At 49.4% G+C, this 20,744-nt stretch overlaps 1 protein-coding gene across 3 annotated transcripts in view; it reads right to left on the minus strand.

Moving 5' to 3' along the window:
* KIRREL3 (kirre like nephrin family adhesion molecule 3) overlaps positions 1 to 20,744 on the minus strand; it is a 563,766-nt gene that overhangs the window by 78,079 nt on the left and 464,943 nt on the right. For all 3 annotated transcript variants that reach the window (XM_033098048.1, XM_033098046.1, XM_033098047.1), the window contains exons 3-4: positions 17,984 to 18,133; positions 13,347 to 13,496 (exon numbers count right to left, since the gene is read on the minus strand). In XM_033098048.1, the coding sequence (XP_032953939.1) occupies positions 13,347 to 13,496; positions 17,984 to 18,133 (300 nt within the window). The remainder of the gene's footprint in view (positions 1 to 13,346; positions 13,497 to 17,983; positions 18,134 to 20,744) is intronic.

Raw genomic sequence — 20,744 nt, forward strand, 5'->3', positions numbered from 1 at the left:
AACCTTTACATTTTTGGTTAGTTGAATTTTGAAAAAGGTACAAAAGCAATTTAATAGGGGAGAAGGATAGTCTTTTTCAACACATGATTCTGGGACAAGTGGATAGCTGTATGCAAAAATCATGAATTTAGTTTCTTACCTCACCAGTTACCCAGAAATTAACTTAAAATAAATACTGGACTAAATGTAAGAGCTCGAATTGTAAAACTTGTAGAAAAAATATAGTAGTACATCTCTGTGACCTTGGGTTAGAGTTCTTAGATACAATATCAAATGCACAATCCATAAAAGGAAAAAAATATATTAAATTGGACTTGATTAAAATGAAAAGCTTTTGTGTTTCAAAAGATACCATCAAGGAGATGAAGAGACAAGCCACAAACTGAGAGAAAATATTTGCAAATTAAGTATCTGATAAAGGACTTGTATCCAGAATATATAAAGAACTCTTACAACATAATAATAAGACAAATAATCCAATTAAAAAATGGGCAAAAGATTTGAATAGACATTTCACCAAAGAAGGTAAAAAATGGATAATTATCACATCAAGAAACGTTCAACATTTACAATTTTGTTTTGTACCCATGAAATTAATAAAAAAAAAGAAAAAAATGAAAAAAAAGACTTCACAGAATACAAAAAAAAAAAGGAGATTACTTAATGAAATTTTTCCTTTAAAAGACATTTTAAAGTAATAATAATAAAAGGTGACAAAGAAGAAAAAGAATGCTTAACATCATTAGTATTTAGGGGAATGCAAATTAAATCTATAATGGAATATCACTTCAAACCCATTAGAATGGTCATAATATTAATAGAAAAGCCAAACTACAAGAGTTGGTGATATTGTGGAGACACTGGAACTCCCATTCATTGTTGGTGAGCATGGAATAAAACGCTACAGCCACCCTGGAACGCAGTTCGGCAACTTTCTTAAAAAGTTAAGCGTAAACTTTTCACATGACCTAGCCATTCCACTCCTAGGAATCTACTTGTGAAAAATGCAAACATATACATACATGTGGACTTGTATGTGAATGTTCATAGCACCGTTATTCATAACAGCTTCAAACTGGAAACAATCCAAAATGTCCATCAAGTGATGAAAGGATAAACAGAATGTGGTCTATCTATATGATAGAGGCTACTCAGCAAGAAAAAGAAGTGAACTATTGATAACATGCTACAACATAGCTGAATCTCAAAAACATTACGCTAAGTGAAAGGAGCCAGACATAAAAGGCCACATACTGAATGATCCCATTTATAGACAATGTCCAGAAAAGACAAATCCATAGAGACAGAAAGCGGATCGGGGCTGCCTGGGACCGGTGTGGGAGTGGAGATTGACAAGGGAACTTTTGAGGGGGATGCAAATGGCCTAACACTGGATCGCAGTGATAGCTGCACAACTCTGTAAATTTCCTAAAAAAAGGAAATAAATCACTGAATTGTACACTTAAAATGGGTGAATTGGATGGAATGTAAATTATAGCTCCATAAAGCTGTTAAAAAAAAATAAAGGGAAAGACTGAAAAAGTCACCTCCTCTGTGAGGTCTGTCCTAACTGCTCAACCTGCTCTTTCTCCCAGAAAACCCAGCCCCTTATACTCTGCTCTACGTTTTTTTCCATAGCACTTAACACCTTCTAATAAACTATAACATTTTCTTCTTGTGTTTATTGTTATTGTCCAAATCCCTCCGCTAGGATATGAGGTGTGATCAAATAATATGATGAATGTTTAAATAAAGAAAATTATTACAGTAAAAGACACATTCCCATTAATCCGCCTCAAAATACTCCCCCTCGCTCTTTGAACACAATTATCCCATTGTTCTTGTCGCTTTCTGAAGCAGTCCTGAAGTCCTCTTTTGTGAGTGTCTTTAGTTGCACTGTTGTGGCTGCCTTGATGTCCTGAATTAATTCAAAACGTTTACCTTTCATGGTAATTTTAACTTTGGGGAAGATCCAGTGAATAAGATGGATGAAGACACACTGTAATATTTTTATTTGACAGAAATTGCCATACCAGAAGTGATGTGTGAAACGGAATGTTGCATTGTCACGATGGAGGATGAAGTGTAAAGACAATGACGAAAGAGGACTTCCAGAACTGCTTCAGAAAGTGGCAAGAGCGATGGGATAAGAGTGTTTAAAATGAGGGAGAGTATTTTGAGGGGGATTAATGGCAATGTGTCTTTTACTGTAATACATTTTTTAAAATGTAAACATTCACTGTATTTTTTGATCACACCTCGTGTAAGTTCCACGAAGGCAGGAGATTTTAGTCTGTTTTGGTCACTGATGTATATTCCCAGTGCCTGGTGCATCGGAAGGTGCAAACATACGTGTTGAAAAATGGAATGAACACTTGACTGGCTAATTCTTTCCAGCTCTAAAATTCTCTAATCAAGGTTAGGTTTAGGGGTCTTTTCCAAGGTTAGGTTTTGGTCCTTTGTAGAACGGTTGCTCAGGCCAAGATGATATTTGGGGTTGAGGATGGAGGAGAGACAGGGCAGTCCCAGGGGACCGGTGCTTGGAGCCCAGCTTTCTATATCTTGAAGAGTCAGAGAGGACCGGTTTTCCCTTTTCCAGACACCCTGCAGCCTCCAGCACATTCCTTTTCCTTTGTGATCTCAGCCAACCCATCTGTCAAATGAGTTCTCTCCGGCACCCTAGTGACCGTGTGTGTGTCTATCCCTGAGTAGCTAGAGCGGGAAGTGCACAGAGGGTGGGAGGCTGCAGTGTGTTTCGGAGTAGAGCAGTGCCACCTCTGCTAGGGGGATGCCTGCGTCGCCACCGGCCTGCTCCCCCATTTCTTACTTTCTATCACTGAGGCTTCAGTGGTGTTCCTGGCACCGTGTGATGTCTTAGCTGCTAACACCTTTCCCGACATATTTACACATGGAAAATTCTTTCATTTTGTAAACATTTACAAACACCTTGATGGGCTTGTGAAAATGACACTCTTTTGGAAGGCAGCCTTCCTGGGCTGTGGGGCTCAACTATTTATTTTTGTGAGCTGGAGGCAGCTGTGTAAGCTTCTGGGCGCCTGTGAACCTCCCACTTAGGAAAACCTCCTCCACGTGGACAGAATAATTTAGAGGCCCCGAGTGATGGGGAAGAAGCATCGGGCGGTCAGTCCCCTGATGATGAGACTTAATGGGGTGGAAAATGGATGCTGTGGGTCTTGGGGACCTGGCCCTCAAGGCACATCTGGGGAGCAGGGCTGCTAGGAAGTGTTTTCTGAAGGCTTCGGTTCATTGTGCAGGCCATCTCCCGGACTCTGGGGCCCCTGGGACAGTGTGAGGGCTCAGACAGGCCTCCTGGAGTTCCCCCGGGATCGAAAGAGACCTGCATCACAGTCTGAAGGGGCAGGAGTCGAGCAGCAGTTAAGTCTGAGCAGAATTCTGGAAAAAGGAGGGTCCCAACTTAGGGCAAGGGTTTGGGGGCCAGAACTGAGTTCAGACGCTAACTTTTTCTTTCTTGATGTGTGATCTTGGGCAAGTTAATGGGTCTCTTTGTGTGTCATCTTTCTCATCTGTGAAAGGAGACATGGGGCCTACCCGGCAGAAATGGTGAGAAGGTGAATCAAGGCACGTGTGTTGGTTACCCAGGCAGGGGGCCAAGTTCCTGAATTGCGTCTCTCTGGCTGCACCTACAACACAGGTACCATCCCAGCACAGCAACAGAATCACAAAGCTCTGGTCAGCCCCACTCCTGAGCTAGCTGTGCCTCTTTCCTCTGGAGAAAACTGCCCGTAGCCGAGACTAGGTCCTGACCCCTGCTGGTGGGCACTGCCTGCTCTGCCACTGTGGTGTCCCATGCTGGCTGTGGGCAGCGGGTGGTCTCCCGTAAGCCTGACGCCTTCCCATTTTTCCAGGGCTGTCTCCCTCGGGGGCCACTCCTGGTTTTGGACTCTGTGAGTCAGCCTCGGGTTTTGTGACTTGGGCCCTACACCCCTCCCTGCCCTGTTGGCTGCTGAGGGAAGGCTTCCATTTAGTCGCATTTTCCTTTCTCATTTCATGCTGTAATGGAGATTCATTGCTAGTTTTAAATCCATAATTTACCATGAAACCCTTGTCTCAGCCTGAGCTGAGGTCAGAGCAGAGAAGTAGTGAGCTATTTTTACCCTTAGAGTTCTCCCTCTAGGCTTTCCCTGAGCGGGCCTCCGCCAGCCAGTGTCCTGGGTGTGACATTCATGATGTCCAGGCATCTAGAGCCAGGAGAGGGGCAGCTTGTCCCGGTGGGACTGGCTGGCCCCACCCCTCCCTCTTAGGTGGCTGAACCTGTCTTCCCCCCACTTCATTTTTCATTAGGGGGAGTCACCAGAGAGGTGGGGCCTTGTGCTGGGGATATCATGCTCCACTTAGTCCATTCTTTCTGCGCCTGACAAGAAGGGGATCAATACTTCTGTCCAGTCACCAAGGTTTGTCCATTTCCCATCAGTGATGATTCTCTTGACTGAGTGTTCTTGTGTCTTTCAGCCACAGGGAGCACTGATGATTTGGCGATGATCTGAATTATGTGTGTGTGTGTGTGTGCGCGCGTGCGCGCACCAGTGCTTTGTCCTTGAGGTGAGGTGTCTGTTTACATATGAGTAAGATTGATGATGCATAAGCAGGGAGCCTTGTAATGGCCAGTGGCCAGGTGGGTTCCTGACTGAGGACCCAGGACGGCCCCTGGACACAGGTGGGCCCTTGTCGGTGTTTTTTCAGGTGTGAGGAGATGTTGGAATCCACGCCCAGACAGAGGACGCTGTGGTGGCAGAGTGGGTGAGGACTTCTTAAGATAACTGCATCTTGAGAGTTATAGAAAGTGGCTTGCATTTCACAGGCTCCCAAGAGCTGCTGGTTCCATGTCGAATGTCTGACACCAGAGGAGTAAGGCCCTGACTTTTGCAAATCTCCATGGTCCAAGCTCATGCTCCCCTTTGCTGCGCAGTGGAGCCTGCTCAGCCTCTCCCAGGGTCACGCTTGATTAAAGCAGCAGACAGACATATTATTCTTGCTTTTAGGAGCAAGGGAACAAGGACACAGGGAACAATGACCCTCATGCCCAACCCCAAACCATGATCAAACGAGGGAGAATCACAGTCAAACTGTGGAGTGGATTTGCATGTCCTTTTTCCAGCTCCAGATTTTACCAGGGAGACAGTGGGTCCTGAGAGGTCAAGCATCTTTTGCTCATGTTTGACAGCTGGTGGGTGGCAGGACCGAGGCAAGAACACACATCTTCCGACTCTCAGGCACGGACCCTGGTCCTGAAGAAGTGCCAGCACCCTGGGTAGAGTGGAGGAACACTTCAGGGCTGCAGAGCTGCCCTGGGGAGCCTAAGTCACTTGGTGACGGCGAGGGGACACTAGGAGGCCAGCAGAATGAGGCAAGGGCTGGTGGTGGGGTCCAGGAGCGGGAGGCCGACACCTTGTGTGTGCAGCAGATCCTGGGGCACTGCTGCACACATGCTCCTGTGCTGTGTTGAGAGCAAGAGATTTGGAAGGGGCAGGGGAGGAACTGGTCCTGGGGTGGCTGTTTGGGACACTGCCCCCAGCTTTAAGTGGTGAGCACTGCCCCCCAAAGCAGCATTGGGCATCGGGCCACTCCAGCAAGGCCACTTAATTAGACCAGTGAGCTCTCCTCCCATTGGCCGAGTCTGTTACAACCGACCTTGGCGAAGCTGGGTGGGGTAGGGGAGGGGATGTGCATCCCTGTATCAGATCTCGCCTTGCTTGGACAGGACGCTGTCTGCCCCTTGCCACCTACGTTCCTGCTGAGAGGGGAATGTGCTGAGTTTGCCTCTGTCCCTGATGGATCCCCAACTCCCATGGAGCCCTGGAAGTCCTTCAGCATCTGTGAGTCTCCCTCCCCACCTTATTTCCCACCATGACAGATGGGCCCTGGCTAGACGACCGGACTCGTCTGACATTACGTTGAGGCTGAGATGAACAGGGAGAAGGCGGGTGGGCGCAGGCAGAGAGGCTGTTCCTTTTCATGGCAACACGGCAGATTAGAGGGACAGGGGATGATCTTAGCATGAGAGGACCCAGAGTGACCCGGCTCCAAAGTCAGCTTCTAAAGGACCTGGACCCAGTGGCTACAGAAGACCTGCTATCTCACATTGTCACCCTCCATCAACAACTGCTATGGGCAGCCACTCAAGGGGCATGTGGCATTGAGTCCACGCTGTGGACCTTAGACACCAGGTCTCCTAACCCCAGGGAGTTTATACTACAACTCAGGAGAGAGACTATCAGTCAGCTGACGGTCACTCAGTGAATCAGAGCCATGTTTACTTTGTCAACTGTCCCAGCAGATAAGCACAGAGTTAACTAGGAGAGCAAAGAGGGCTGTGAAGTGGCCAAAAGAGAGGGGAGGAGGGGAATCAGCTTCTGGCCTAGGGGCCGCTGGGGTGGCCCGAGCCCTCAAGGAAGGAAGTGTAGCAGGAAGGGGCTGGGGAAGAGCTGGCGGCAGGGGTGGGGTGGGGGCGAAGGCCGCAGGAGCTCAGGCACCAGCTGCCTTCTGGAACTTCAGGAGATTAGGATGCTTTGTTAAACTCTCCCATGTCTGGCTTGTTTGCGGCCCTATTTGGGGGTGATTGCAGGGTAATGAATGCGGCAGGAAACAGGCACCCAGTGCAAACGAGATACGGCACCCAAGACCAGGCCGGGGCCCAGGCAACACAAGCCTAATGAGGAGATAAGGAAATCAATTCTGCTTGTCTTCCCAGGGCACGCGCTGGGAGGGGCTGCAGGAAGTGTGTCTTCTTGCCTTGTGTGCTGGACGGAAGGGCTTCTCTAGGACACGAAGCCTGATCCCCCAGGAAGGAGGGGGATTGCAGGAATCCCCTAACATTGCAGGAATCATGGTAATGCCAACAACAGGGCCGAGGGTAACTGGCAACGCTGACATGCCTTGCTGCACAAAATGCCTTACACATATTATTTAATTACATCCTCTTTATAACCCTAAGAGGGAGAGGTTATTACGACTATTCCCCCATTTTACACGAGGAAACTGAGGCACAGAGTGGTTCAATGATGTGCCCAAGATCACCCCACTGGGAAAGTGACACAGCTACGTTTCAAGTGGAGGCAGTCTGGCTTCCAGAGTCTGGGCTCTTAACCATGAAGCCACGTCACCTCTCTAAACACAACCCAACCCAACCCAACACACAACACAATTGTCACTGGCACTTGGGGCTTACACTCTGCCAGGTACTGCTCCCTGTGGTGAGGTTCAGTGTACACTCCCTGCAGTTCGCTCCCAAACGCTTTTGCTACAGTTATAAGAGAATATTTACTGAGCATCTAATAGATAGATGCTCACAGGCTGTACTTGGCGTGAGGGATGCATGATGCCTCTCACGCTCCCCCTCCCAGACCCAGTGGGGGAGACAGACATGTGAACAATTACTTTCAATATAATTGGGTTGAGCATTATGATCGAGGTGCGGCTGGAAGGCTAAGGGAGCACCTAGGGGGATAGTCAGGCCACATGGGGTTCATGGAAGGCTTCCTGGAGGAGGTGATGTCTAAGATGACTCCTGACAGGTGAGCAAGATTAGCCAAGGAGAAGAACGGTGGTAAGGGCATTCCAGGCAGAAACACACATGAGCGAAGGTGCAGAGGTGTGGGGAGTGAAGGGAGTTGCAAGCTGCTTGTCCCCGGAGCAAGGGGGTGGCAGAGCTAGGGTTGGAGAGAAAGCAGAGGGCAGGCCTTAAAGGGTCTCATGTGCCATGGAGGGATCTTGAGCTTTGTTCTGTGGATGTGCTTTCTCATCCCTGAAGAACCGCTCAGATTGTCCCCTACTGACAGGGTGATTGTGGCTGGGTTTCTCACTACCAGTTTCCAGAAGAACAGTTTTAGAAGCCAGCGCTCTTGGGTTCTGAGTCAGTTCTGCCTTCCCTTGCTGCATGACCAGAGTTAGTCACTATCTCTCTGCCACAGAAGATGAGGGGATTGGGAAACAGGGGTGCTGTCAACGCTGTGGACTTAGGAGACCTCTGCCTGCAGTTCCCCTGGTGGAAGAGCTGCAGGAGGAGCCGTGGTTTCAAAAAAGGCACGTTTGGACCTTATCTGTTTGCCACTCTCAATATTTGGGGTCTGACATCATTTTAAAGATGCCCTCTTTATTTGAATTGACTTAGTCTCCACGTTAAATAATTCATGTTGATTTAGAAAGCTTTGTTTCTGATGGGAGCCACAAGACAGCAGTTAATATTAGAACGGGCCAGGAAGAAGAGGGGAAGGGAACGAAGACTGGGAAAATACCCTTTTTACTAATTAACCTAACCCACCCACTTTCAGTCCCCCTTACCCTGCTCTACTTTCCCTTTCTCACAATGTTTATTCCAGCTGACAGCCGACGTAAGTACACAGCGTCCTTGTTTAATCTGCCTATTATTTATGATTGCCTCTCTCCCTGCTAGAACACATGCTTCACCAGGGCAGGGGGTGGTTTTCTCTTTTGTTTACAGATAAATCTCAAGTGCCTAGAGCATTGCTCGGCACATAATAGGTGCTCAGTAAATATTTGTTGTTCAAATCCTTGGTACTCATTTCCTCCCTGCTCTGGGTCCCTCAACTCCTTGCTTCCCAAGTTTCCAGGCAGTTAGAAAGATCAAGTACAACACTCCCCTTACTTCCAGCTCTGGCCCTGGAACAGTTTAGATATTTTCAACCCTGGGGATCCTGCAGGTGGGAGAAGGAGCAGTCTGCACGTGTGCGTGCGTGTGTGTGTGTGTGTGTGTGTGTGTTTGTGTGTGTTAGTTTGATGCTCACAATTCTAGGAGACTGGTATTTTTATTATCCCCATTTTATAGATGAAGAACTAGAAATTCCATTCATTCCCTCACTCTATACATTAATTCATTCACTCGTTTATTAAAAAATCTAAAATATTATTGAGTACCTACCCTATACTAAGTGCTGGTTACAGAGAATTGAACCAGAGGCCCAGTGCCAGCCTTAAGGACCCAACCAAGGTCACACAGTGAGGAAGCTGCATGTAGGGATTCCTCTTCCCAGCCAGGGCTTTTCGTCCCGCACTCCAGCTCTGCACAGGTGCATGGGGGTCCCATGACTGCCACCTAAGCTGTGTCTCTGCAGAGATGGCTAGGGATGAGTGGAGGCTGGATACAGAGGAGGACTCTGGGTTAAGGTGTACAGCCAATTTCAGAGTCCCAGGGCTGGACCGGCTTTGAGAGATCCCATCTCCAGCTTCACTGTTTTAGACAGTGGGCTGCTGTCTAATCAGTGGCACTCTCTGACTCAGTCACTGCACGAATCCCAGGGCCAGTGCAGATTAGGGCATTTTCCTAAAATAGTTGGTGCAACATGCGGATCCTTATTGTAGAAGTCATGCCTTTTGGAAGCTGCACAGTTCTTAGAGATCATCTTATTTATCACTATTATCATTTTACAGACGAGGCAACCGAGACACAGAGAGGTTGAGTAACAGGGCCAAGATCACACAGCTGGTTAATGGTAGGATCGGGACTATTGCCTTCAAGGCTGCCGCTCTGTCCATGATACCACGATTTCCAGATGTTCTGGGGGCAGAAAGACTCATGTCTCGACCTGGCTTGAGTCAGAGCACGGTCCTTGGCTGGCTGGGTCTCAGCCCGCCTGCTAACCTGGACTGGGCTCCCCAGCCTTTGCCTGGCTCAGCCTACCAAGCGCAGCCCCTGCCCCCTCTTCCCCTCCTAGTCCCCTAGCGCCCTCCCTCCCTCTGCCTCTCAGTGTGGCAAATGCTCAGCTCAAAGTTTCTCTTTGCCTGATTGCATCTGAGAGCTGGAAACACAAGGCTAATTAATGTATCTGTGACTCTAGGCTTGGCTGTTGGGCCGGGTCCCCATGCCCTCCCTGGGGCTCAGCAGGCTGTGTGAGCTGGCCCTCCGGCTTCTCCAAGCGGTGCAGGCAGAGGCGTATTTTCACAATGCACATCTGTTGGCTATATAAACTCCCCTATTTGCCCTCCTCACTTCGTGCTTTGATGGAAGACCCCTGGGGGTCTCCCTCTGTTCCAGCCAAAGTGTTTGCTTTGCAGTTTTGCCAGAATACCATCTGATGCTGCTCTCATATCTTCTGCAGGTTCTAATCAGGCTCTTACTTTATTTAATTAAAAATCGATCTCAGGCAAATACAGGCTAAATTAGGAAGCTCTCTCACTCCTGGAACGCAGGGAAGGCAGCCACCCCCTCCCCTCAACCCCCTGCCTCGTAGGGAACTGGACATTTTCCCAGGCTGAGATGTCACAGCAAAGCAGATGGGGTCTTGGTTGGGAAGCTGGCTGGCCAGGGTAGAAACAGCCTTTTCCCTTCTGTTGAAACAGCCGCTCTGTCTATCCACCACCCGGAACAGACCAGGGCTCCCTTTCCAGAAGGCTGGGTGAGCTTCTACATGCAGGGCTTCCCTCCAGGGCAGTAGGTGGGGCTGTGTACTGCAGAGAAACCCAGCCAGGCTGGGGACCTCAGGCAGAGCTCTGCAGGACCAGCTGAGGGCTGGAGACCTAGGGTGGCCCTGAAGAGTCAGGGAGGACTGTAGGCAGAGCTTGGGGCAACTCTTTCTTGCCTGGGGTTAGTTTGTTCAGGAGGAATGGTTTTTGTGGAATCTGAAAGATTGCTGCTCGGTTTCCCTTTCTGGCTCAGGAATTCCACCAAGGTCATCCTGCTGGGGTCCCCTGAAAATTCCCCCTCCCCTCTTCAACTGATCCCCAGACTTGAATAAAACATCTCTGCCACATGAACCCAGCTCTGTGCCCAGAGGCAGTGCCAGGCCATGGCACTGGAGAGGGAGAAAGGCGAGTGAATGGCATTTAGATGTGATCCAAGACTGAGTGGAGTCTGTTCAGATCAGACCCCCAGGCTGTGCTCTCAGAAGCCCGGCTTTTAACCAGCTAGACCAAGGAGAGTCTAATGGCATTTAGCAACGTGGAGGCCAGGCAGAGAGCTTTGGCTTGGAGTTGTAAAATCTGGGGTCTATTTTGACTATAATTAAGCTGTGTGACCTCCTGTGAGTGTCTTTGCCTCTCTGAGTGTCGATTTCCTTGCCTGTAAAACATCTGGGATAATTTGTACTTTGTCTATCTACTGGAATAATAGAAGGAAAGGAATATGGAAATAATTGGGTATGACTGGGTGAAGCTCTGATACCAGGACAGCTTAAGAATGATATGCGTCTCCATCTATTTTAGGTCCTGCGTGAGGTCACGAGTGGACATTGCTTAGGTTCTTCTCATTTTAGTATTCTTTGGTACTTTCTAGCAGCGGACAATGCAGCAGAAAGCAGATTCTTCCAGGGATGGAGGCTGAATAACCTCTGAAGATGAAGATCCTACAACTTCGCTTAGTATACCTGTTCTGTCATTGTGCAATCCTCAAAGCCGAGAAAATATAGTAGGCACTAAATCCTTCTTCTCTCCTTCCTCAACCCCGATACCCATTTCCATTTTAGCCCTCATCTCAGGAGAGATGGAGATAGCTGCCTTGCCCTTTAAAGTCCTGGATGACCTTTCTGAGGGCCGTCTTCCTGACCACATCATCCCAGCTTATTTTCCCTGCCTGACCCGGTTTATTTGTCTCATCCCTTTCATCGCAGGGTCGGCGGAGACTCAAAGGTTGCAGGAGGTTCTGAGGTTGGCCCCGAGTTCCTCTGTGTCTCAAGAAGCCAGCCTCCGAGCTTAGTAAGTGGTCCCCTGGGGCCTGTCTGCTGTCGTGCTCGGGCTAATCTGCCTGTGTGTTGGCCGTGTAGATCTGAAGATAACCTGACACGCTCTTAAATATTTCATCTCGGTGTGGCCGTGAGCCGTATCTATCAGGCGAGGAGGCAGCACCCCAGCTGCCGCCAACCCTGTTGTTAAAGCTTCTCAGCACCTGTTAAGAGGTGGGCAGGGCAGAACCCCTCTTCTGGCTGCCGAGCTCCATCCCACAGGTGGCCTGGCAGAGACTCACTAAGGAGGCAGTGGGGTGGTGCATGGAGCCCTAGCTGGGAGACCCTGGGCCGGGCCCTTTGCTTCTCGGAACCTCAGCTTCTCATCTCGGGCAGCAATCCTGTCCCACAGACTTTCATCAGAACAGCTGAGGAAGTATAAGTGAAAGTGCTTTGAGAGTTGCTGTCACAGGCTATGCAAATTGAGCTATTACAACTTATGTGCAAAGCTGGGTTCCCAGGGAGACTGAATCCTCAGTAACATCTGGTTGGAGGAAGGAGGTGACAGGGGTGAGGCAGTTTAAGAGGTGGTGAGCCCGTGCCTGTCTGTAGTCAGGTCTGCCCAAGTAGGGAGGGGGACTTCTTCAGGCAGGATGTCCCAGGGACACTGGGCTCCTGTGAAACTGAGATGAAGAGGTAGCAAAGGCAAAGGTATGATCTGGAATAAGAGCCTGAAGTGAGTTTCCCTAGGGATGACGGGCAGCCCAGGGTTCCCAGGAGCAGGGAAGGGGGGAAGGAACAGCGGCAGTGGTGGTCCCTATGGATGCTGAAATCGCAGGGACAATGAAGCTCCAGGCAGATTCTGATAGGAGAGGTGGCTAGATGGTGACTCAGAAGGAGGTCAGTCTAGAAAGAAGTGACTCAAAGATGTGTCACATTCTTCTCCGTACCATGTTTCCCCGAAACTAAGACCTAGCCGGACCATCAGCTCTAATGCGTCTTTTGGAGCAAAAATTAATATAAGACCCGGTATTATATTATATTATACCCAGTATTATATCATATCATATCATATCATATCATATCATATCATATCATATCATACCTGGTATTATATTATACCTGGTATTATATTGTATTATATTATATTATATTATACCCGGTATTATATTATATTACATTATATTACATTAAAGACCCAGTATAATATAATATAATATAATATAATATAATATAATATAATACCGGGTCTTATATTAATTTTTGCTCCAAAAGACGCATTAGAGCTGATGGTGCGGCTAGGTCTTATTTTTGGGGACACACAGTATCTCTATCACCTAGCGCAGGGCCCGACACAGGTCATGCTCGCAGGACATGATTTCTGATTGACTCAATGAGCACCAGGAGCCCTTATTCACTCCCGAAGCTGGAGTCATACACACTGCAGTTGGACAAGGTCATAGGTAAGTTGGCATCGGCCTTCTGATTTTCAGGGCAGGAATTTTCCCTTTTCCCCTTTTGGTGGGGAGGAAGTTACTGACACAACGGAGCCCCAGTAGCCGGGGCCCTGTGGGACAAGGCCTGGAGGCTTTGCCCAGTGGGATGCCCCTGCAGTTGTCTGGAAGGAACCCTTCTGGAGCTGAGCCCGTGGTACTTTCCATAGTATCCTCACGCCCAAGTGCGGACGGTTCTTACCCAGGACGGTGAGGCGTGCGGGGCGGGACCGGATGGCAGCCTGGATGGCCTGGCACTCGTACACGGCATCATCTTGCAGCTCTGCCCGCAGGATCTTCAGGTGATGTTCCCCTGACAGGTGGTTGCCTACCACCAAGTACTGTGGGTAACCTGTGGAGACAGTAGGCATATCAAGGGGTCCAGTCGGCCCAGGGATGGAGGTGACATTCATGACAAACAGGCACCGTGGTGGCACACCTGAGCAGGGACTGGTCTGTCTTAGGGGCTGGCAGAGCAGGCATCTGCTCAGGGTCCTGAGCTCAGCATCAGGAGCACAGAAATGAGAGTTTCCCCCGGGTTCTGGTGCGGAGTGTGTGCGTGTAAGGGAATTGTCGGTGTTTAAATTTTGGAATGTTGGGGAAGCTATTATTATGGAGGGAGGGAGAGAACCGAGAGGGAAATGCTAAGTGGGGATGGACACAGTGGGGTTATTACTCTGGAAAGTGGTGTGCCCTGCACCATGGTTTACCAAGGAGACATGCCTTTCGATAAGGACACACACAGAGACAGAGACACCCAGGCTGAGCTCCACAGACAGAAGACAAGGTAAGAGAGAGAGAGAGAAGGAAGAAAAAAGAAATATTTGGGAAAGGATCACGAGTGACTTTGGGGAAAGGTTTTGTTTCAGGAAGTAGAAATCTAGGCCCGCCCACCTGTGACCAGGAAGCTCTGGTCACTTTGAACCATAAGTGGCCCTTTTCTAGTCACTCTACCCACTCCCAAACCACAGGACCCGATTAAACACTTAGGAGGTGCTCAGGATCCTTGGGACTTTGGGGCCCCTTATGCCACTGGAGATGAATAATAGATAAATAAAAGCTTGAGCTTGATAAATCATTAATCAGCTTTCCTCCTGCTCTGTAGGGTTCAAGGTAAACGCAAGTCATAGCTGGCCCGTTGGGCAGATCCTCCCTTTCCTGGGTCTTCGGCCCTAAATCCCTGTAGCTTCTCTCAGCAGGGTCTGTGTACCTGAGCTCTGCCCTTCCCCCAGTCCCTTTCAGGACACTTCCTCTTTGTCCGGCCCCTTCTCTCCTCAGAGGCCTGCCTGCTCTCCCTGGCCGCCCCCAAGGGCTCCCCTTGCAGAAGGACCCTCACCAGGATAGTGTGAGTTCTCAGAAAGGTGCCCTAGGAGGAGGGGTTGGGCAGACTGGACCTTTTAAAGAGAAGACTAGGGCTTAAGCAAGTGAGAGGCAGAAACAGAGACAGACAGAAGGGCATGCAACAGGCTCTCCCTCTTCAGATATTTCCACGTCTCTTAGCATGGGTTAGATGTGTTTGTGTAGCTCCCACGGGCAGCCTCAGCACCAATGAGCAGAACTCACATGGAGAAATACTTTTAGAATGCTCTGAATGATTTGAGGTGTCCAAAAAGGATGTAGGCTGCCAGAGGTGACAGGGAGGGCCCCAGCACTGACCGTCTTCAAGCGGAGGTTGTAGGATTACCTGTCAGGGACACTGCAGAGGGGAGTTCTACCCTGATTAAAATACTGCAGCTCGAAGTCCCCTTCCACCTCCATGATCTAAGGGACTTCCGAGGTGGGACGAGGCTCCGTGGGGGTGGGCAGTGCAGGGGCACTTATTCCTGGTTCCTGGAGGTAGCTACAGTCCTCTGCCAGGTTTCCCACTGTGAGTTTTGGGTGCTTCGTGTGCGGCTGAACCCATCAGGCTCATGTCTTTATGGCTAAGTGTTGTCGCCATCATGCAATCAAATGACCCTGCCCTCCACAGCTGTGCAGGCCTGGCCAGAGATGCTCGCGGGGCAATTAGCTGTACCCCCCGAGAGAGCACCACCTCTCCTCCTGCCCTCTGCTGGTAAGTTATGCTGGCTTTCCCCGGGGCCAGGGTGAGGGGCTGGGAATGGATTCTAGCCCAGTCCTCTCTCTGATGCTGTTCCCCTTAGTGTAGCTGGCTGCCTGTGCCAGCCCCTTCAGCCCAGTCTCTGGATCCCGCTGCCTATGATTAGTCCCTGCTCTCCTGCAGGCATCTTGGCTGGAGCCCGTGTTTTTGTTGTCTTGCAAGCGATCGGCACAACGATTCCGCTCTCAGGAGCTGCTGAAAACATCAGTGATGGGTTTGTATTTGCCTAATTAGGCAACGAGCTGTGATGTTCTCCCAAGGACTGGCAGCATCTTCGGAAAACACTGGTCTAGAAGCATAGATTCTGAGGAAGTTCTAGCTCCTTCAACAGTATCATTCTCTCTTGCTCTTCCCAGAGGAGGCGAAGTTATTGGGAGTCCAGGTTTACAGTCGAATTGCCCGGGTTCAAATGCCAGCTCTAGCACTTCCTTGATGTGTTGTCTTGGGTTAGTTACTTTCCCTTCCTTGGACTTCCGTTTCCTTATCAGTAGAATGGGGACAGTACTAGTACCTCACAGAGTTCTGGTGAAGATGAGATAGGACAATCTCAGCAAAATGCCTGGCACATAGTAGGTAGTCTAAAAACGCTGGTTTAAATAAAAGTGACTGTGAGGTAGGGTAACTGAAGAGGTCCCCGTCTTGTTAAATAAGAGCAGACTGGGTGTCAGGGCCTCTTAGGGATTAGGAGCCAGGGTCCCAGGCACTGGGCTTTGGTATATGTTTGGATCAATTTCTTTCTCAACTGCGACTTTATTTACCTGTCACATAAAGGGGAAAATCCTTGTTTTACTCCCTGTGGATCATTGCAGATTTATGAGAGAATGTCTGAGAAGTACTAGTTTCTTAGAAGAAAAGTATTCTATCAATATGAAGGAATATAGTTACAAATCACTTCCTTTGATCGATTGTTCCAGGAGTGCTGACCAGAAAGACAGTGGAGTCTTCAGTTAGGGCACCACTCCTGGTAGACAGGTACAATAAAAGGGCGCAGAGCTACAGCAGGTAGAAGTCCCACAAGGCTGGGCCTCAGTTTCCCCATAGGAGAACTGTTGCAGTATTAAGTGCTCTGCAAATACTTGCTGAATTGAGATCGATTGCTCTCACTTTCTCATCAGGATTTATTAGACCTGTAAGGTTCTGTCATTATTGTCCTGATGCTGTTTGGGGGTCAGGTGATCAAATACAGAGGAAAAATTTACCAGGAGTTGGAGCTCATTGACTCTGAAGGAGAGGTCCAACCTTTTTTCTATAAATGGAGTCACGTTGGAGAGGGAGCAGACTGCAGTTCATCGGGGCCGCTGCCCTTCGGCACTTAGCAGGACGCCTTCCTGGATCCCAGGAAGCCATTCATGGAAGTGGATGCCAGAGGCTTAGTGATCCATCTGGTGACGACCAGTCTATGAACCATCCATGGTGACTTGGGCCTCCTTTTGGCCACCGACTCAACAAGACCCCAGTTCCTGACTGAAGGCTGAAGACCATTGACCAGGCACCCCGAGAGGCTCCTTCACGAGCAGCAATGCTGGGCCAACCTCAGAGCCATTCAGAGTATGACTGATTCGAGTCTTGAAGGTCATATCCTTCCCCCAGTTTCTCTAGGGTAAGGGAGTTCAGAGTCCCTGAACATGGCTGGTTCCCACAACACTTAAATTTTATGGCAGCACCATATATTTTGGAGATATTATTGTGTATTTCATCCACGCTCAGCTGGGCTGCAGCATTCAAACCCTGTGATGCTATTGACCATCGCTATAACGTTTCAATATACATTTTTGGCAAGACATAACTCACATTTTAAAATATTAATCCCTCAACCATCATGTTGCTGAGTGCACTTCGATTTTTTATTTTCCTGCAGCTGTACACCATGAGAGGCAAAGCTACCTCTCAGTTGGACACACATTTTTCTTTCCTCCTCCACCTTCAGTCATTCCCCCATTGCAAGGACACCCAGGTCCCTTGTTCTGAATTTCACAGTTTATGCTAAGCCTAGCAAGCAGTCACATGCCCACCCAACCCCAAGGGAGGATAATAATGGCGGATGGTGAGTGACTAGGAGGATTCTATTCTTTTTTCTCCCGGGGAGGGGGAAGATGGATTGGAAAGACATCTCTATGGGCTTCAGGGTTGACATTCAGTAATTCACAGATGATTGGGCATGGCGCCAAGCAGGGAGCTCAGATGCCAGCCTCAGGAGCCCACCAGTACATCTCTGATGAATACTGGCCTGAGTGGGCTGAACGAGGTCTGGATTTTATTTCAAACACCTCCTTTCTTTTCTTTCCATCACATGGTGACCCCTAAAATCATCAGGTTTCTTTGGGAGTTGTCAATCTATTTGGCTCCCTTTGAGGGATGGGAGCTGGGAAGAACCAGGTTGCGACTTCAGTGAGGAATGTATTTTGGACCAAGAAATAGGAACACTTTACCTCTGGAAATCCGACTTTACATGAATCCTGTTTGAGTTTAGAATACTGCTTCTAGGGTAACACTGTTAGGTTGAGGACCGATCACCAGAGCTAAAGGGTTAATTATAGTTCAGAACCAGTGGTCAGAGGACTCCTCGAGGTCCTCTGCCTCCTGGCCCTGGGCCTTGCCTCGCCTGACTCTGCCTGTGAGATCTGTACTGACCCCTGGAGATTTAATCCCCAAATGCCTGTGAAGACGCGGCTTCCCGGAGGGTGGGTAGGTAAGGCAGGGATGGGTTCCGGGCCTTCCCAGGGAGGTCTGAAGGTACTCACTTGAGAGGTCCCTGCCCACACCCAGAGCCAAGCCGTCTTTGATCCACAGAACGAAGCCATCATATTCCGGGATGGCACACAGCAGTGTCACCGGCTGCCCCGACACCACGGCCTGGTCTTGGGGCTGCTGGCTGAAGGAGTATACTTGGCCTAGGAAGGAGACAAGCACAGCAGTCAGTTAGAGCAGGGAGCAGTGCCTGGAGGGCTTCTCCTCAAGTTATGGAAGCAGAGCCCAGGTTGGCCCAGGGGACAAGCCTCCCTTAGAGCACCTCATTTCCTGGCTGGGGCTCAGCAGCAGCTTCCTCGCTGCCCCCAGCTTAATCCTTTGCTTCCAGAAGCTGGCTCCCAGCTATAGCCTCATCAATCCCTAACTAATCTACACACACACTGTGTCCAGCCAACCCCCTGCACCCAAACAAGCCATGCCTGCCACCTGCCGCATTTGGGACATGCATCTCTCTTCCAGTTGGCTAACTCCTACTTTACACCACTTGTTGGCGCCCACTTCCACAACAGGGCAGGAGCACGACAGAGACTCCCAGCGGATAGCATTCTGTGGGGGGCTTGGGGAGTGGTGTGCTTTGGTTCATCCTGAGAACCCAACAGATAATCTTGTTGTTTCAGCAGGATGAGCGGTGGTACAGCGTGGTGGAGGGTGTGGCGGAGGGAGCAGGTCATTGTCTTCACACATCCTCCGAGTCCGTTTCTTTTCTGCAGCAGGACCCTACTCCAGCCTCACTGTCACTTGGGAGAAAGTCATGACTGTGACCCACCCCCATATATAACTCAAAGCGAGATGGCACCGAACCATCTAAGCTAGCCAGTTATTTTAGTAAACAAACAAACGGCAGTGTGTACAGCTGAACAGACAAGAGGACAATGACATATGCTGAGCTCCCAACCACAGTGTGGTCAGTGTTTCACATGCTTTCCCTCTTGTAAACCATTTAATTACATGTCAGGGCAGAAAGATCCCCATTGTACAGCAAAGAAACCAGGGTCAGAGAGGCAAAGTAACCCGCCCAAGGTCATACAGCTAATGAGTGGTGGAGCAGGGGTTTGACCTGAGGTCTGCTGACTTCTGAGCCCTCATTCTTTCCCGCACTGTGCTCTGCGGATATAGACATACAACCCAGGGAAACTAGAGCTGGCTGGCAGGCTGCAGCCATGGCTTCTCCCTGACCTGGGGGAGTCAGGTCAGCCATGGAGGTCCTGGACAATGGCTGTTGCCCATCTTGGGGACACAAAGACAAAGCCCCAGGCTCAGTCCACATATAAGGCTGAGTTCTCAGCAGCAGGTGGCCCTAAGAAAGGGGAGACTGGTGTGTCGCCCTGAGGGGAGCTGGGTGGTGGCATAGAGTGTGGGGGAGCCCCCAACAGGAAAGGCCGAGTCCCCAGGAGAGAGTCTGTGGCAGGTGGGCAGGTAGCTGAGTCTACAACCTGATGAGATCTTGGCTGGGTCTCTGAGGAGTCTCATTAACAATCAAATTGGCCCTGAATTGTGGGAGTAACACTTTTTATTCTGATTTGAGCTTTACAAATTAGATTTCATAGGATATTTTAATCAGCTCTGTGTGGTGGCTTTTTTTTTTTTTTTTCCTCCTCTCTGTCTCTTCAGGTTCTCTGTTGTAATTAGACTGTTTCTGGCACCAAATCAAGAGAGAGAAGGAAGGAAGAGACAAGAGAGGAAAAAGGAAAGGAGAGAGACTGGAAAAAGGCCAAGAGGGCCAGGGTGAGGAGAGGAGAGGGAGAGAAAAGAGGGCACGGAGAGGAAGGAGGAGGAAGAAGAGGCAGAGGAAGAAAGCAGGGAGAAGAGTGGAGGGGGCGGGGAGGAAGGGAGAGGAGGAGGGGAAGGGAAGAAGGGAGGGGAGGAGATGCAGCTGAGAACGAGAATGTGGTAGGGGAGAGATCATTCCTTTCAAAGGCTCTTCTCTCAGTTCGAAGATGATTTCTCAGCTCATTCTTTTATCCCCAAATCTTTCTTGCAAGAAGGACAGTGTCAAGACAGCCACTATAGCTGCCAAAGACTGTGTTATCATGGAGAATTATCAGGCTGTCAGTGGAGACCTGAGGGAGTTATACTAAACAAAATAGTGCCCGAGTCCGTTAACAGTGGGTAATTGTCCCGTTGGCCCCCATCCCAAACCCCGCTTTCTCTCGGTGCGGTGAGCATAACTGGAGCATTGGGTACAGGAAGCATCCTGAGGCGGAGATTGGGGGGTGGGGGGCGAGGGTGAGTTCTGAACTGGCTGGGAGATACCTTAGTGTGGCAGTGTCGGTGACCTGAGGGAGAAAAGGGCTGTCACCATGGAAACACAGCTCTGGAGGAAGTCAAGGGCTGGCAGGAGAGCTCCAAGCAAACAGGCCTTGAAGGTGGACACTGAGTGGTCGTTATTTCACTTTAGAGGGTGTCTCAGAGTCAGGAGTTGGAGCAGGCAGAAGAGCCCCCCATGTAAGACCTGGGGCCTACAGAGAGGAGCCTGAAGTGTAAGGAAGAGCAGGAGAGGGACTTGACTGGAGGACAGTATCTGAGTCCATCCATCTGAACGACTTTAGAGAGAGGTTTGGCTCTCACATTTTGTCTGTTTGGATCCCCTAGGCTTTTCTATGGAAAGAATGTTTCTGGGGAGGAGACGGGCACACAGGATAGTCTCAAAAATCCACCAACGACGTGATTTGCAAATTACTTTTTGGGAGGGAACGATTAGTGCTATAACTGGCAATTTTCTTTTCCAGTCTAATTTTAATTTTTGCACATTAA

Source organism: Rhinolophus ferrumequinum, chromosome 25 (genome assembly GCF_004115265.2).
Source record: "Rhinolophus ferrumequinum isolate MPI-CBG mRhiFer1 chromosome 25, mRhiFer1_v1.p, whole genome shotgun sequence".
NCBI classification, from domain to species: domain Eukaryota; kingdom Metazoa; phylum Chordata; class Mammalia; order Chiroptera; family Rhinolophidae; genus Rhinolophus; species Rhinolophus ferrumequinum.